The sequence below is a fragment of the Xiphophorus couchianus genome, chromosome 19 (genome assembly GCF_001444195.1).
Source record: "Xiphophorus couchianus chromosome 19, X_couchianus-1.0, whole genome shotgun sequence".
NCBI lineage: Eukaryota > Metazoa > Chordata > Actinopteri > Cyprinodontiformes > Poeciliidae > Xiphophorus > Xiphophorus couchianus.
The window spans coordinates 15759986-15776901 of record NC_040246.1 but is presented as its reverse complement, the minus strand read 5'-3'; the positions used below and the strand labels follow the sequence as shown (position 1 = coordinate 15776901).

The 16916-nt window shown below is 39.6% G+C and overlaps 1 protein-coding gene across 6 annotated transcripts in view; it reads right to left on the bottom strand.

The window, feature by feature from the left end:
- Positions 1-16916, bottom strand: part of eml5 (EMAP like 5) — a 44477-nt gene that overhangs the window by 1722 nt on the left and 25839 nt on the right. For 3 of the 6 annotated variants that reach the window (XM_028000814.1, XM_028000815.1, XM_028000816.1), the window contains 27 exons: positions 16558-16658; positions 16248-16441; positions 15968-16079; positions 15041-15168; positions 13533-13674; positions 13285-13437; positions 11496-11627; positions 11311-11399; positions 10074-10250; positions 8503-8704; positions 8291-8417; positions 8090-8104; positions 7514-7522; positions 6862-6940; positions 6497-6626; positions 6298-6396; positions 5321-5341; positions 4926-5099; positions 4145-4353; positions 3805-3962; positions 2958-3072; positions 2694-2882; positions 2420-2592; positions 2174-2336; positions 1987-2090; positions 1260-1413; positions 773-873 (listed from right to left, as the gene is read on the bottom strand). In XM_028000814.1, the coding sequence (XP_027856615.1) occupies positions 773-873; positions 1260-1413; positions 1987-2090; positions 2174-2336; positions 2420-2592; positions 2694-2882; positions 2958-3072; positions 3805-3962; positions 4145-4353; positions 4926-5099; positions 5321-5341; positions 6298-6396; positions 6497-6626; positions 6862-6940; positions 7514-7522; positions 8090-8104; positions 8291-8417; positions 8503-8704; positions 10074-10250; positions 11311-11399; positions 11496-11627; positions 13285-13437; positions 13533-13674; positions 15041-15168; positions 15968-16079; positions 16248-16441; positions 16558-16658 (3450 nt within the window). The other 3 variants (XM_028000817.1, XM_028000818.1, XM_028000820.1) reach the window with 3 other exon arrangements.

Genomic DNA, 16916 nt, shown 5'->3' with positions numbered 1-16916 from the left:
ACAGAAGAGAAGTTAGGAATTAACGAAATGCAAATGTGTCTGTATAATTTGAATCTTTACCACCACAAAGATCGACGTATTTTAATGGGGTTTTATGTGGCAAACCAACACAAAGTAGTGTTTAATTATGCAAATAGAAGGAAAAGATTACATAATCTGAAAAGTGTGGCTGTGTATTCAGACTTCCTTTACTCTGATCTAGCTCAAGCCATGTAAGAGGCACTCAGATAAGGCTAAATTTAAACATTTCAACCTAAATGCAAAACATTTTGTATAGATGAAGGCATGGTGGTGGCAGAATTGGTGGGGATGCTGTTCTTCCATAGGGAAGTCAGATGGCGCTCACTACAAGACAATTCGGGAAGAAAAACTTGAGAATGAGGTGGAGATTCATTTTCCAGCAGGACAGCAACCTCTCAAAATCATCTAGAGCTACAATGAAATTGTTTTGCTCAAGGAATGGTCCAGTTAAAGTCCAGACCTTAATCTGGTCAAGAACTTGTGGAAAAACTTGAAAAGCTAATGTTTTCTATCCAATATGTCTGAGCTTGAAATATTTTGGAAAGAAAATGAAAGAAGTGCAAAGCTGTCAAAACAAATCCAGAAAAACGTGGTTCTTCCAAATATTGACTCAGAAGAACAGAACACGTAGGAAAGTCACAATTTTCATAATTTTATTTGAAAGAAATGTGATATTTTTCATCCCAATTTACAATTATACTTAACTTTGTGTTGATGAATCCCATAAAATCCCATGTCAAGCCTCACTTACCTCCTGTCGTCTCCGCCAGCACTGACGACGAAGCGATCTCCGTTTGTGAAGCGTACATTTGTCAGATGAGCAGAATGGCCCAGGAAGCGTTTGTGTTTGGCCTAAAAGAAAATTAGTTTTTTCCTGCGTTAATACAGACTCAGTTAGCATATCACGGTCATTTATGAACAAACACTGATATGAAGCTTAAAACTGCTTTTTATGCTAAAAGGAATCACATTAACACTGGACCAAGCATGTCCTTATTCAGAAAGTAGATACTAACAAGCATTACTCAAAACTAAAATAACAAAATGACAACCTATTGCTCTATATCAGCTATGCATAGAGCATCTACTATAATTTTTGTTCACAAACAACCATAGATCACAACCACTAGGGGGCAATAAAGACCCCAAAGTTAATCTCTACTATACAAAATTATGCCGTCTTCATTATAAGATCAATGCAACAAAGTAAAGACAGAATAATATAAAACTATACTTACAAATTTCTCCAGAGAGGGAAAGTCAAACAGCTTCACCATCCCAAAATCATCTCCAGTCACAATGTTAAGGCCCGAATGGGACACGCAAGCACAGGTCACATCCGCTTTGTCAGCATTACGGGACCAGATTCCTACCACTTCGTCTCCAAGTACACTGTAAAAACATTCTATTTTCTCACTCCAGCATTAACAAAGGAAGTATACAGCGTTTTTTAAAGGCACAACCACAAACTTAAATGTAATTAAATAAGATTTTAAGTGATAAAATAAAGAAGTAGTGCATAACTGTGAAGTGGAAGGAAAAAGATAAGTTTTTCTTTTCTTTTTTTTACTCAAGACTCTTGTTGTATGTCCCTAACAGCTTTTCACATCTAGACACTGATTTTAAATAACCCAAGCTCAGTCACATTGGATGGAGAGATTCTGTGAACATACTGTAAAACTTTTAGACTTAGACTAGGCCGTTCTAACAAAAGTTGACCCTCCACCCTCATTGCAAGTTTCCATCCATCATCTCATCAGCTCTAACAAGCTTCCCAGTCACTGCTAAAGAAACACTCCCCTCTCCTCACAGCATGATTCTGCCACCATCATGTTTCACAATGCTAATAGTATGTTTATAAATGGATACATTTCACAGTTATGCACTATCGTGGGTTGGCCTCTCCCATAAAATCCCACTAAAATAGGTTGAAATCTGTTTGTAAGCTAATAAAATGTTTCTTGCCTTGTCCAAGTGGCCCAGGTAATCCTGTCAATTTGAATTTGTTCTGTGATCTGTCTCCCAGATGGCACCTCGTACACGAGCCGCTTGTAAGCACCTGTGGATATCTGTGTAGCAGCAATGAGACTTAGAACTAAAATACACTCGGTACTATCTCTTCCACTGCTGAGTTGCTTAACGAAGTCCGTACCTGTATGTAGGAGCTATCAGCAGAGAAATCCATCTGCATGACGAAACTGGGGATGTCCCTGCAGCAGTTGATGCGGTTCAGCTGTGGGCCAAGCGTCAGGTCGTAAAAGTCGACGGCGCACTCGGTGGAGCCGACAGCCAAGAAGCGAGAATTTGGACTGAACCTGCAGCAAAAATGCACACGTAAGTCTTTAGTTTTCAATTACAGCAGTTTTTCTAGTTTCACCGCACAGTCCACCATCATTACCTGATATCTTGTATAGGGGAGCGTCTGTCTCTTTTCTTGCCCCAGATTTTCAGTGAGGCAACCAGCAGGATGATGAACTCTCCGTTCTTCATGCCGATGGCCACCATGTCCCCCTCAGGACTGTAGCTGATGGTGTGTGCCGGATGGCCCAGGTTCACCTTATTCAGCATCTTCTGTTTTCCCACAAGGCAATGTGAAAACATAGACGGCTCAGCAATTTCCAGACTAACAAACCATGGGAAAGTCAGAGAGACGAGCTGGGAGTCATTCTGACCTTTTCTGGGATGTCCCACAGGCGAACGGTGCCGTCCTCAGCGGCAGAAAGAAAAACGTCTCTGGAAGGATGAGTGCCCAAACCCCATATTGGGCCGTCCATGTGTCCGTTCACCAGAATGTTGCACGCTGCGTTCTTCTCTCCCACTTCAATGATCTCAGCGTTCCTGGTACCCACCAGGATTTTACCCTGCAACAACAAGCAAAGATTACCAGAAAGCAGAGGGTGACATTAAAATAACTGAATTATCTTTGTCCGTGGTACCTTTCCTCTGCAGACAGAACGAACGCAATCTATGATCTGTCCGGTTTCTAACCGAAAGGCCCTGCAGCGTTTCAGCTCCTGGTCCCAGAGCTTCAGAGCACCTCCTTCCTTTGATCTGGAGAACAATTGCTGCATCCATCAGCTGATCAATATACCACAGGATACATTTTTAACTCACTGCAATATGCAGCCTTGGGGAAAAAGACATTTTCATACTTTCAATTCGTTCATGGTAGAAACTAAGTGATTCAGCAGTTTAGCGGAAATTACTTGTTTCTGTCTTTCATATTGCTTTAGAGGAATTTTGCTATTTCACCTTTTCCAGGTCCCAACAAAATAATTCAGCCAAGCTGATGTCTGGAGTTTAACTGATCACTGTAATGCTCTCAGTATGCTCTTGTTCCAAATCACAACTCCTCCAGCAGCATGTTTAACAGATATTTGCACTAGAAACTAGACAGAAATACTTGATAAGATGAAGTTTTTGTTGTTTTTTGAGCATTGCATGGTCTGACATTGGGGTAAATTTTCTCAGTTGTTCACTATTGGGAAGCTTGGCTGCTTTATTAAATGTTTTTCACTTCAAATTAATGATCTTTAAATACTGAAAATAATAAAAAAAGGTCTTATGATCCTTTCATGATCGGATGGGGAGCAATTATTTTTTCTTTTGGGCAGTTATGATCATTTCTCCTTGTTGTGCGTTAGACTGTGAAGGAAACAATTTGTTTGCCCTCTTAAATATCTATGCAAGCAGCAAGAGAGTCCTTTTTTATCCCATAACTGGGCTGAATGTGATGAAAATAATCTTTTTACCACGACTTTTAGTGAACACAGAAGCACTTACGGTCTTTCTTTGCCTCCCGTGACGATGAGGCCGTCTCTCAGAGTGGTGTACATAGTGAACACGGGGCCCGTGTGAGCTTTGGCCACTATTCTTACCAAAATGTGTTCCTTCCACACACACACATCCCCACTTATGGTACCTGTAAATGTCAAGTTATTCTGAAAAGAAAACAAATCTGCACTAATCTAGTGGCCTAAGAGAGCAGAGCAAGCAATGCAAAACAATTCACAGCATGATTAAGCAGAGCTTCACATATTTAAGAGACAAAACGTTTACACAGTTAGATTTTTTTAAAACAATTAGGCATAATCAGATGCTAAAGATGCTAATAGTTACTTACAGCTCCAAATGCTACAGACAGCATGGTTTGCATCCGGGCGTCCTCTATGGAGCTCAGGACACCTTTCTTGCTGAGCAAAGCTCGACCCGCTAAAGTCCAGAATCGCACATGTTTGATCCCCACCGACACAAAGTGTGTGTCCGAGTCGGGCCGAAACTCTGCCACAAAGATCCTCTGTGTGTGACCGACCCGACTGGCCACTTTGGCACCTGAGGTAACCAGAGGAGTGCAGCAGCAGAATTACGTCAAAGCTAAAGTCTAGATCTGATTTGTTCCTTATGTAGCCTTTTAATCAAAATGTTTTGACTGAAGCTTTGCATTTTTGGAAAATTATTTCCTCTGGTTTTGGATGCTCTTGGTTTTCTTACTTTCAGATAGTAGTTGTGGTGCATAACCATGGCAACAAGGTATTGTTTTCAATAGCTCAGCTTCCAGAGGAGCAAAAGGGATGCAAAGCATGATAAAAGAGCTGAGACAGAAAGAGGAATTCAAACTATTTTCATATCCCCTACTCCCAACATCTCCCTGCCTGACTTTCTAACCACACAGCCAGACAGAGGGCAGCAAAAGCAATTGAGGTAGATTAGCAGTGCTTTTCAATGATTGATTTCGATGTACATTTTGATGTACAATCTCATCTCTGCTCCACAGAAGCAGAGATACAAGTTACAACAACATTTAATTTCCCTTTGGCATACATAAAGTATTTCTAGTATCAAATAAATTTAATTGAAATCCAGAGTAAATATGAAAATTTGAAGAGATTCTCCTCCTGGATTACCTTCCTGCCACTTCCAGATGATGACGGTGTGTTCAGGGTCCAGTCCCACAGACAGCAGGAGTCGTCCCGTGGCGCTGAAGCTGATGGAGCAGACGCCGCCGGAGTGGAAACAACGCAGCACCGACAGCGTCTGCTTGGTCATGGCATCCCACACATGAATGGAAGGAGACGTGGCTTAAGAGGAGAAGAAATAAACAGATTAGATTAGATTATCTTTTACGTCTGTGACATTAATTGATTTTTTTCATTACTTAGTATGTACTACATGATTGTAGTTTAATTTGTGTATTGACTTATTTAAATTTCATCTTTAAAAACTATTGCAGTAATCTAACTTTATTAAGGTATTTTCTCTGGTATTCAACAGTTTCTTATGAATTTTGGAAATCTCTTACCTGACATGTCACCAGTATCACCTGTAAAATAGGAAATGTGATTTATTTAAAATATTGCACTTTTTTCTGCAGCTTTTGGAAATAAAATTTCTCAAATCTGAACGTTATTTCAGAGCTTTTACAGCTATCAAAATTTGATGATAAAATGAATGAAACAGCAGATAACTATGAGTGGAAGAAAAAGGATACATAGGGTTGTTTTTATAAATAAATCTCAGAAAAATTGTCTATTTGTATTCAGCTTCCTGAGTGAACACTTTGTAGAAATACCTCTAAAAGCACCTAAAGTTGGAAGTATTTAGGGAGTGTTTTTACCAGCTTTGCATATCTAGATATTGTTTTGTCCATTCTTGATGGTTTTGATGCTGCCACCGCCATGCTTAGCCATGGGGACAGTGTTTTGTAGCGCTAGGTGGACAGCCATGTCTTGGTAGATTTGCAACTGTGTCAAACCCTGAGATATTTAAAGCTTGAGATTTTGTTTTCTCCCTCACCTGTCTGCTGTGTCTCTTGGTTTTCATGTTGCTGTTTGTTTACTAATAATCTCTATAAAACTCTGAAGGTTTTCATAGAACTTCTGGATTTATACTGTGATTAAAAACACAGAGATATACTCCAAATAACTAATTAGGTGACTACTGAATGCATTCATTTGCACTAGATATTATTTAGGGGTGTCAGGGAAAAGGAGGCTGAACATTTTTATTTGTAAAATATTTTAAGCCATTTATAATTTGTCATTCATTTCATAATTTGCAGACCTGCACACTTACTTAATAAAAAATCTGCTTTACTTGTTTATTTTAGTTGCTTTGACACTGCAGTGTAAACCTCTGTGTATTCTACTTTGCACATTTGTACCTCAGATTATTTAACTTCTTCATAAATTGTTAAATTGTTTAATCAGGTATCAGCTGGGCAAATAATCCTCACATTTAATGCAAAAATCACAAGAGGCCGACTTCTCACAAACATACCTACTTGTCCAGTTGCCACCACATTGGGGAATTTGGGGTGTTGATTGATTGTCAGGCACAAAATGTCATCACTGTGTTCAACATAGAAACTTTGGCAAGCTGTCAGAAAATACAGGGGAAAAAAAACAACAAAAAATGTAATTGTATCAGTCAATACAATCAGTCAGTCAATAATCATATTGTCTAATAAACTATTTACAGGTGGTCAGGTTGAGCACGATGCCGACTGAGGCCGTGTGGTAGATGATGTCCGCCCCCTCGTTCAGGTAGTGCACGTTGTTGCGGCAGTCATTGCCACGGTAACCGAACACCAGCTCCAGGACCAAGTCCTGTGGGAGAGAGGAAGATAGTCAGAGTCAGAAAGGTTAACTCCATGACAACAGCGATGCCCAGAGCCAGATGACGGCACAAATGATTCAATTACAGCATCATCACAGCTTCCCAAGGAGCAAGCTGCATCTGAACATTAGTTCTGCAGTAAGCTTCCCTCTGCTAACATATAGTCCATCATTTGTGTCTCTGTATCAGTTAGCTGTGTTTTGGTGAGGATGAGGAGAAGTTCACCTCGATGGGTCTCTTCTTCTTGCCCACGTTGTTGGTCTGCAACTTCTCAGGCTGTGGCAGCGCTCTGCTGACAGGAGGCCTGGAATAGACAGCCGGGATGAGCAAACTCCTGCAGCTCATGATGGCCATAATGAGGATCATAATGATGGCCGTTACATTACACAATATGGGTGCAAAACATTTAGTGGGTGCAATAAAAAAGTATTCCCTTCGCCTTCGGCAATATTTTTTAAGCTAACTAACAGTATCTCACAGTATCTTTGAGAAACAGTAAAAAATGTTGCCCATCTTTAAAGACACTTTAAAAATAAAAAGTAAAGTCAGACTCATTGGGAGCAAAATATGAAAACCACAAGAGATGATTCAATATCAACTAAAGTGGAGTCAAGCAATATGATGATCTAATGTTTTATTTGAAAGTTGCACAGACATGCAGGGTGAAGCATTCAGCGACAGATGTGCTTAGTCTAAACTAATAAGCAATAAAAAGAAAGTCTAAAAGTTTGATTAGCATTAAAGTTGATCAAAGTCAAAGAAAATGTAATTTTCAAATATTTATTTCAGTTTAACAAAGTTGAGACATGATAAAAACACTTTTTGTTCCTCCATACTCTACTCACATTTTAGAAATCTACAAGAAAAAGATAATTACCTCGAACCTCTTCATGAAAGCAAAAGGAGGGAAGAAAACAAGAAAAATGTATTACCCACTGAATTTTCCATTATAGCTTGAGTATATTTCTGATTAATGTGGGCCAGAAGATGCTGCATCATCAAAGAGGAAATGTGAAAATCAATCAGAAACAGGCAGAAGACAAGGTTTCCGCAGAGCACGATAGATACTGTAAGATGATTAATGTGTGAAATACAGAAACAGGCATTCTTCAAAAAAGACTTAAAGAATGACAGATTGAGTTTTATAAATAGTTAATATGTCTTTTAATATTAGATGTGCAGTTAAAATGTAACTCCTCTTAGTCGGAGAATAAAAATCCACCTTATAATAAAGCTATTTAATAACTGCATGTTTAAATATTCTTGTACTGAAATTTAAAGAGCATTGTTTTAAATGTCAGTTATATTCTTTAGCCTCTAAACTGCTTCTTTGTTTAAACTGTAAGGTGACTATATAATTTCACCTACAAGAGTTACAAACATATTTTTGCTGACTTTTTGTTTGTTGTTTCCCATTGAAGTCCCTCAGAATCAGCACATTACAAGCACTTACCTGACCACCCCTTGCCTTTGTGTGGAAGAAAAGAGTGTAGCAGGAAAATCAGAGATGGACAGCCATTAAAGGAGAGCAGAAAAGGCAGAGTTAATTAAAAGAAGAGAATTTACACAAAAGGGAAAAAACGCTTGAAAAGGGTAAAGTACAGATGGACATGAGCAGATGAGAAAACTCTATCACAGTTTGGATAATAAATACCTTTCATCAATGGAGGGCTCCTTCATCTGCAGGTGGGGCTTCACCCCTGTCATTGGTCGCATGTTGGTAGATAAGGCCTTGATGGTGTAGTTGATTTCGTTCTCTCTAGTCACATCACTGTCGTAGCCTCATGAAAGTGAAACAAAAAAGCAATCTGTAATGTAACAGCAGAGTCTGAATGTTTAAACCCAAAATAGGAGTTTGTTTCTTGCCTCCATCGTCCTCGCTTTCGATGTCCGACTCCTCGCTGTCACAAAGTTTGAATTCCCGCAGGCCCTCAGGCTCGTGGGCCCAGATCATGAGGCAGGTGTCACCCCCACCGACTGTCACCAACAGGCTGTCGTCATGGGTCCATCGCACATTGGTGACATGTGTGCTATGTGCCACATAGCGTTTGAACTTTGCATATTTCCCCTGGAGGGAAAAGCAACAACATCTTTTCAACACTTGTGACATTAACACAACATTAGCATAATATCTCCATAAATCCAAAAGCTATTGTTCAAGTCAGAAGGTGTTGAAAGAAAACAGCATTGTGTGATTTTTTTTTTCTATTTTTATGTTGATTTGGTATTTGTTTTGGATCATTAGCCTGTTGAAAGACCCTGTAATGACCCATTGAATTTACAGGAAAATGGTACCAGATTTGTTTTTATAAAAAATGTCTTGGTATGTATTCCAAAGGGAGAGGTACTCAAACAAGCTTCCATGGATCTTTAGAGGAGCAATAGCCCACACCATCACAAATACTGTACTTAACAGTGAGGTGCTTTTTATTTCACACCAACCCAACATGGAGTGTTTGTTGATGAACAGTTAAATCTTCACCCCTAAGATGAAGATTTAACTTAGGGGTTAAATCTAATCCCTAAATTAGATTTTGCCCCTCATTGCTAACACTTCATACTTCTAAGAAGTAGGGTCTTCCAAGTGTTACAGTGTGTAAAATGAAGAGGGCCAAGGGTTATGGTTCTTTAGCCCTTAAAACTATTCAGAACTAAATTTGAAAGTGAACATAACTGAAAAGCTTGCAGCACTTCAAACTTAAAGTCAGCTTTATTCACAAAGACTGTGTACACAAATAGGGAATTGGACTTCAGACAAGTGAACAGACAGAATAAATATTCAAACTTTAGAGGGAATAAAATAAGATAAAAGTAAAAATATGTACATATTGGCAGCCATTTTTTTATTTATAAAGAAAAAAAACAGGAGATGTAAAAAATTCAAACATCCTTTTTCAGAGGAAATAAACTGTCTCTCTGGCAGCTGTTTTTCTTTTTGTTTGTTTTTTGTCAACAGCACTCTGTAGCACCAACCTGAAGATGGAAATCTGTTTGTGTCCAGCATGTGTGCGGTCTGCAGTGATGTTAGCTGCCCTTTTCCTGACCCTATACATGCTGAAATCCTGGATTGAGTGAAGGTCTAGTGTTCCAGCAAATGCATCAGCCCATATTGTTTATTAATTAGAATTTTTTTATAGCAGTCCCGGTTTACCTGCTGCCATACTAAGTATCAATATGTTCAAGCATTAGTGTATTTAAGGTGTCTTATTTTTCAACAACTATATTTTGCTACAAGTAGCATTTTCCGTTAAAAATCCGACAATACACTGTCAAAAATTTATATACAATTTTAAACGTAAAAGTATATTTGTTTTTAGCTAGATTGTATTTAGTATTAGATTTTTGCTCTGTAACAATCATTGCATGACAATTATCCATGAAGCAAGGTAGGGTGCCAGTAAGTTTGGAGGGCAATGTAATTATAAACTGTGTTTTACCTTGACAGGGTATCTGAAAAGCTTGATGTATCCCAAGTCATCGCCTGTTGCTAGCACCCTCCTGTCGTTGCTAAGGCAGGCAGCGGTCACCTCTGCGACCTCACTGATCACAGGCCAGACGCCTTCAAGAGACGGCCCCAGGACACACGTCCACGTGCTCCAGTCGATTTTCTCCACCTAAAACACGTCAGTAGAGATTTATTCACCAAAGCTGCTTTTCAACAAGAGCATTCAGAGTCAGACAAACAACACCCAGAGTCAAGCCGATAATAGTAATAACAAAGCTGTGTTAGCTTAATAATGTAAATTCTAAGGAAGATGTGGGTAAAATTAGTTTTCATATTCCAAGATAAAAAATTATTCAACCAGAGTCTGAATACTTCAGAGAACAGATGTGTTTACTGAGATTACACACAAATGGACTCTAACAATTTAACCAGGGGGAAAACTGTGGGTGGCTGAATAAAAATGCATGCCAAATATTTCTGATTTTCATTCAGATTTTCATTTTTAAAAATGTGAAAAATATGTAGGATTTTCCTTCTGGGTCTTCTATATAATTGTGTGCTTCTTTGTGTCGTTCTATCACAAATTTTCAATAAAACAGAAAGAAGATTTATGGTGACAATGTCATAAAATGTGGAAAAATCCAACATGAATGAATACTTTTTTCCTTGGATGTTTTAAATCAGTCACCACTACATAAAATAAATATTCATTAGATTAACCTGACTTTACATAAACAATACCAACACCTAAACTGGTGGACATTATACACCTCTGGGTGTTTTCAAACTAATATAACCACATATATTATAATGAGTTGTTAAGTATATATTGTTTATTTGAGTAGTGAGCAGAAACACCAGCCCCATCTGATCACATCTACAGGAGACTAATGTAATGAATGTGAGGAGAAGATAGATGCCTAAGAAGGATGTGTCATTCTCCACTGAGACTCGACCTAACAGCATCTATCATCTCTGACACTTATTTTGTAAATGTGCTCCTCCGCTGCGCGCCTCGCAAGGTGCCTGAATGTCACGACGCATTAACGCAAGACCACAAACACTATCCCACTTCCATGGCCCAAATTAGAAGTATACTGGTGAAAAATGGGCCGTGTTAATGCTTCACTGCCCTTCGCCTAGTCTCGTCTGATCCCGAGGGGAAAACGCGGGCTGGAGGCGCCACAGTCACGGCTGATCCTGCGTCTATTTTCCCCCACCCTGCTTACCTCAGAAGCAGGGATGGTCTGCCTTTTGCCACGAGGAGCTTCGAAAAAAAACTGCTCTTTAGCTGCCGTGTTGACCTGGAGGAGTTTTCCTGTGAATGAGAGAATCCAGAGAGACTTTAATTTTATTCACAACTATTTCAGAGGCAAAGCAACAAAAACATTAATGCCTTAAGAGTCCTGTTTACCTCTTTTGTCCCAGTCCAGATGGGTGATGTAACTGAGGCATCCTTTGCACACTCCCACCCGTTTACTGCTCATTACATTGTAAATATCCACAAAACTGTCTCCTGAGGCGACTGCGAGATACTTCCCGGCTCCTGAGCCAATAAAAAATAAAACTATGAATTATTCTAGCAAAGATTTCCCACAAGAAAATATATTTTTGCATATTCTTCAAATAAAAATAATATTTTATATTTATAAACACAGAGAAATCATACACACTTTGTAGCAATCAGCAGGCAACTGGCATAATTCTGGCTGGGTTTTTATTGGACCTCTCTGCTTGGCAGGATTAGTAAGAGTTAATTTAAACACGTCAGTAGAGATTTATTCATACATTTTTATTAAGGCTGAGGTCAGAGTCCTTGTAGAAGCATATTGTTAACATACTTTATCCATTCCTAAAAAGCAGCTTTGATCTGTTTTGGATCTGAGCTGCTCTTTCACATCCTAAATACTTTCTTATGAACTGAGGTCACATTTTGAGTAAGTAGGTTTTCATTTTATTATTATAAGAACGTTTTCTTGGTTTAACAAGACACTTTTTCATTTTAAAGACAAACTTCCTCATAACAAGAGAGCTCAGTTAAAGCTGCAGTATGTAACTTTTATAAGAATTTTGTTGTTGTTGCTGAAACTGCCATTATGTTGTGACAACATGATATGAGACATGTAATCTGTGAAAAACGATCAAGCTCCCAGTGCTATCTAGAAACAACCAATCAGAGCCAGAAGGCGGGTCTTAGATATGTCAATCACCTCTCTGTGTGGCGCTGCTCATCCCCCTCCACCTTCTCTTCTTTCTCTCTGCTATGCTGCAACTAGCACAGGCTGCCATGAATGTTCAGGCTAGTTAGCATGGCTACTGATGTCTGTGGGTAAACTGTTTGTTTCTCTGCCGTTAGCACATTTAGCAGCGGGTACATGAGATTGATTGACAGCAGTAAGACAATTCCCCTTGACTGTGATTGGTTGTTTTTGATTGGGAGCGGTGAACTTCTTCAGACGGCAATAGTAGCCCAGGAAGGAGGCAGAGAAGATCGATCTTTTCTCAGTCTTATAGCATAAAATCAAGACATGACGGCAGTATTAACAAATATGTAAAAACCATTCTTTAAAAAGTTACATACTGCATCTTTAGACACTTATAATGTACCTAATTCTTGTTATATATTTATTTCAGCCTTGAAAAAGAGCAGATCAAATGGATCATTAAAACCCCAAATTGTTCTGACCACAACTGTAACTTGAAATGCTAAAGTGGAAATTTTAGACCCTTTGTCAAATTTTAGCCATGGGCAGACAGCTGCGTGTGCTTTAACTAAAATAATTATCATTTTAACAGTACTAAAAGCCCATTTTGTATCGTGAGACTTTAACTGACAGCTGTGTCAGGAATCCATGGATGCTGCGTGAAGAAACAGGATCTCTTTGAAGATTAAGTGTCCAGACGAAGGAGAGTTTAGTTTCTTGCTCTCACTTTGTCAACCCCCACTGTTTCTCATTCCCCTCTCGCTGCTTCTCTGTCTGGCCTTGTTATAGAAAGCTATTAATTTGGGTCAGGCCTGCAGCGGTCTGTTCCCCCCTGACTCACAGCGGGAGGGGAAAAACATGTATACCTGCTGATATGCAGCCCAGCCTTCTACTCGCCGTAAACCCAGCTGCTCTGAAGGGCAAGGGGATTTAAGAGCTCTATTTACATCAGGAGGAGTTTTTTCGCCCACTAAAGAAATGTGTAGGTGAACCGCCAACCTGGAGAGAATCTGATATCGGAGATGATGTCCTTGCGGTGGTGGAAGGACACCAGGTCCTCCAGGGTGTCTGCGTTCACAATGAGGAAACTGCCGTCATTCAGGCCCACCGCTAAGGCTTTCCCATCTGGGGAGAAGCAGCAGCAGCGGCCGCCTGTGGAGGACAGGTTGTCTGTTAAAGCCCTGAAACCAGCACACTCGCTGTCAGGAAAATATATTCATCCTTTGGTGTTTTTAAATGTGACAAACCTTTCCTGAGTTTGCGCACAGCCAGCATGCAGTGGCTGGGCGAGAGGTCCCATATGCGCAGGGTTTTGTCATCGCTGACCGTGGCACAGAGAGGGAGGTGGGGATGAGTGGCCAGGCCCCACACCTCACCCTCCATGTGACCCTGCAGACACATCCCAGAGGATAAATATTTAATCCAGGAACTGGTGATGTGGGAAAACAGGGTGCTAAAAGACTAGAAGCAGCGATCTGCAGCACACAATATAACCTTTTACTTACTGCACCATCTTCACAGCAAGGTCTATCACTTACATTCTGATTCAACTAGCTCGCCTGTTACCTAGAGACCAGATTCAGGAGCAAATTCAGTTTCTTGTCTCACATGAATCGATCCCATCTGTTGAAATCTGCATCAGCAGGGCGAGAGCCTTTGTTCTTTTTGTCCACAATCAAGAAGATAGGGAGGAAACTCCAGGATCATTAACCAAATTAACAATTTCTTTATTGATTGGCACTAATTCATCAGCATTATTGCCTCTGAATCTCTACAGATTAGTTTGCACCATTATTATCCCCCTGAAAGCCACACAACAGATGAATGCACAAGCATGCTTTTTAAATCCCAGGTAAATTATTTGTCAGTGACAATATTTAGTCATTTGGTTTCCGGAACACTTAAAAAATCAAAAGTCTGATGTAACCTTCAGTAACAGTGTCTCACAAAATTATTCACCCCTCTTAAACTTTTTCACGTGTGTCACATTTCAACCACAAATTTCAGGGGTTTTTGTGGGGATTTTAGGTAAGAGAAGGACAAAAACTCTGATGATGATGGAAAATGATACATAATTAACACCATTTTTAAAAGTATGGCCTGAAATGTAATTCAGCCACCTTGGTTCAATACTTTGTAGAACCCTGCTTCTCATGGTGGATGGATAAAAATATAGCAAAAGGTTAAATCTTCGGCTCCACTGGAAATAAAAGCCAGAGAGAAGACTTTGGTTTTTAGATTTTAAAATGATCAACAGTCTGCATGACTCTAATGTTCAAAGCCCTTTGCTCCACAGGTTTAAAGGGAATGGTCAGGGCATCCAACTCCAGAACACAAAGTGATGAGTCCACGGTATTCTAACTGTGTCAGAGTTAGACGCTTGCTTAAAAGAGAAGCATTTTAAATTTTGGGGGGATTTGTGGAAGGCACAACTAATGATTGTCTGTCAACATTGTCTTCCTTATGTACTATGGATCCCTGGAGCTTTTAAACTTTTAAACAACTGTATCTCTGACTTTTCTGGTCTTTGCTGACCTGCAAACAGGACTGCTCTAGCTTTCATCTGCCTCTGCAGCTAGTATGCAAGAACTGTGCATTCCTTTATTTATACTTTTATTCTGTTGGTGTGTTTTGTAAAATCCTAATAACTACACTGAAGTTTGCCTTTGTAATGTGATAAAATGTGAAAAGGTTCAAGGAGTGACATACTTTCGAATGTTGCATGGTGTTTTTTTTTTTGTTGTTGTTCTCCCACCTGGACAAGGAGAGTGATGGGACCACTCTTGTCCACTTCCAAGATCTCGCCATTCTTGGTCCCAACCAGGATGTGGCCGTGGCCGAGAGATATGGCACGTATGGAGGGGTTGTCCTCCAGCAGAAGCCCTGCAGAGGGAATGATATATATAATAAAGTCTTAAAGCAAAACCGCAATACGTAACACCTCGAATGTTTGTAAAGGTAAACTAATATACCTTCTTAAACAGTTAACTATAGATCTATGGGCTACACATAACATGCTCATTACATTTTTGCACAAAACCATTGTTAGATAATGAAATTTACATCTGGTCAGTTCAGCCTACTTTGATCTCCTTTCAGAATGAGCTGTTTTAGAGCATCTTTTCACTTAAATAAGCTGCTGCTGGCCACACCACTCCAACTCAATGTTTACACTCGCATGTGAAAATGGCTGCAAACATATGTGAAATTATACAACTGTGCATCTTTAAAAAGTAGAAGTAGAGTCTCCTGTACAACCAGCAAGAATGCAGCAAGTGGTTTATGGAAGGACAAAACACTTGCCTTTTCCAGTAGCCGTTGTACAGCTCATACAGCAGTAAAACCAGCTGACCAAACATGCTGGAGCTCCACTTGGATTGCTAGGTAACGGGCGTGACTGGGGTTGCTAGGTGAGGAGCTGGGCTAGGAAACGGCACAGTGTCCGTAGAAAGTGACTTAACAATTGGGAGATAAAAATCTTATTACCAAAAGCAACTAAGTAGTTGCTTTTTGTAATTTTTAAGTGATTTAGAAGCAATTGAAAGCCAAGTGGAAGTATAAATGTGCAAAATGTGAATTTTACATAATATGTATTTTCATAAATCAGCTGAATTCTGTAAATCTAGAGGGTGAATGATCCAAGGACAGAGGAGGGTAATTGGGAAAGGGATGACCTTTTTACCTTTGGAGCCTGGAGCTAGGACAGCTCTCTTTATAGCGTAGGTCTTCAGGCATCTCTCGAAAGTGTCATCCCACAGAGCTACAATACCATCCTTTCCACCAGTCACAAAGCCCTGAAGGAGAAAAAGTGTCACAGCTGTAATACTACCAGTCTGTTTTCACATGCCACTGCCAGAGCATATGTTAGAAAGCTCTACACACAATAAAAATAGAAAGCTAAACCCACAATTAACATAAAGTCAGAAGAAAATAAAATCCTTTCCTTTGGCTCTGTAACTCACTTTTTCCAGAGCATGCATGCTAAAAACAGGGCCATCGTGGGCTTTGACTGTCTTCATCAGGAACATGTCTCTCCAGATGCAAATGTCTCCTGTGCATGTGCCTGAAAACACCATCTCCTCTGACCAGCCGTACACAGCACACATCATTGTCTCCGTCTTCCCCATGTTCCCCTTGCGTCCAATTAGACCACCACCTGAAAGAGAGGCAGACAGTGAACTGGCTTTGAAATGTGTCACAGCTAAGAGAGAGTTTCGTCTTGTTAGAGTCTAATTCTGTGAACATGGCAAGAAAAAAAAAGCAAAGTCTCACCGGCTTTATGCCAAAACCTCATGTGTTTCACACCAGCGGTGATGAGCTTGTCGGGTAGGTAGGGATTTATTTTGACTACAAATATCTTGTCCTTGCTTCCTCTGAAAAACAACACACAAACAATATTGTATATCCTAGCATACATATTTTAAGTGTACTTACTTGTCTTAAAAGTATCAACAATTGTTCAACGTCTCTGAACGTATTAATTCTCCATGAACCTATTTAACATGTGTCAGGTTGCAATTAAATTAAGTTACATTTGTGTTATTTCAGTGGTATTTCATGTGATACAACAATATAGTGAGTCAAAACTTAGTAGTCCTAACTTTTATGGAGCAATAATAGAACCAAGTAGC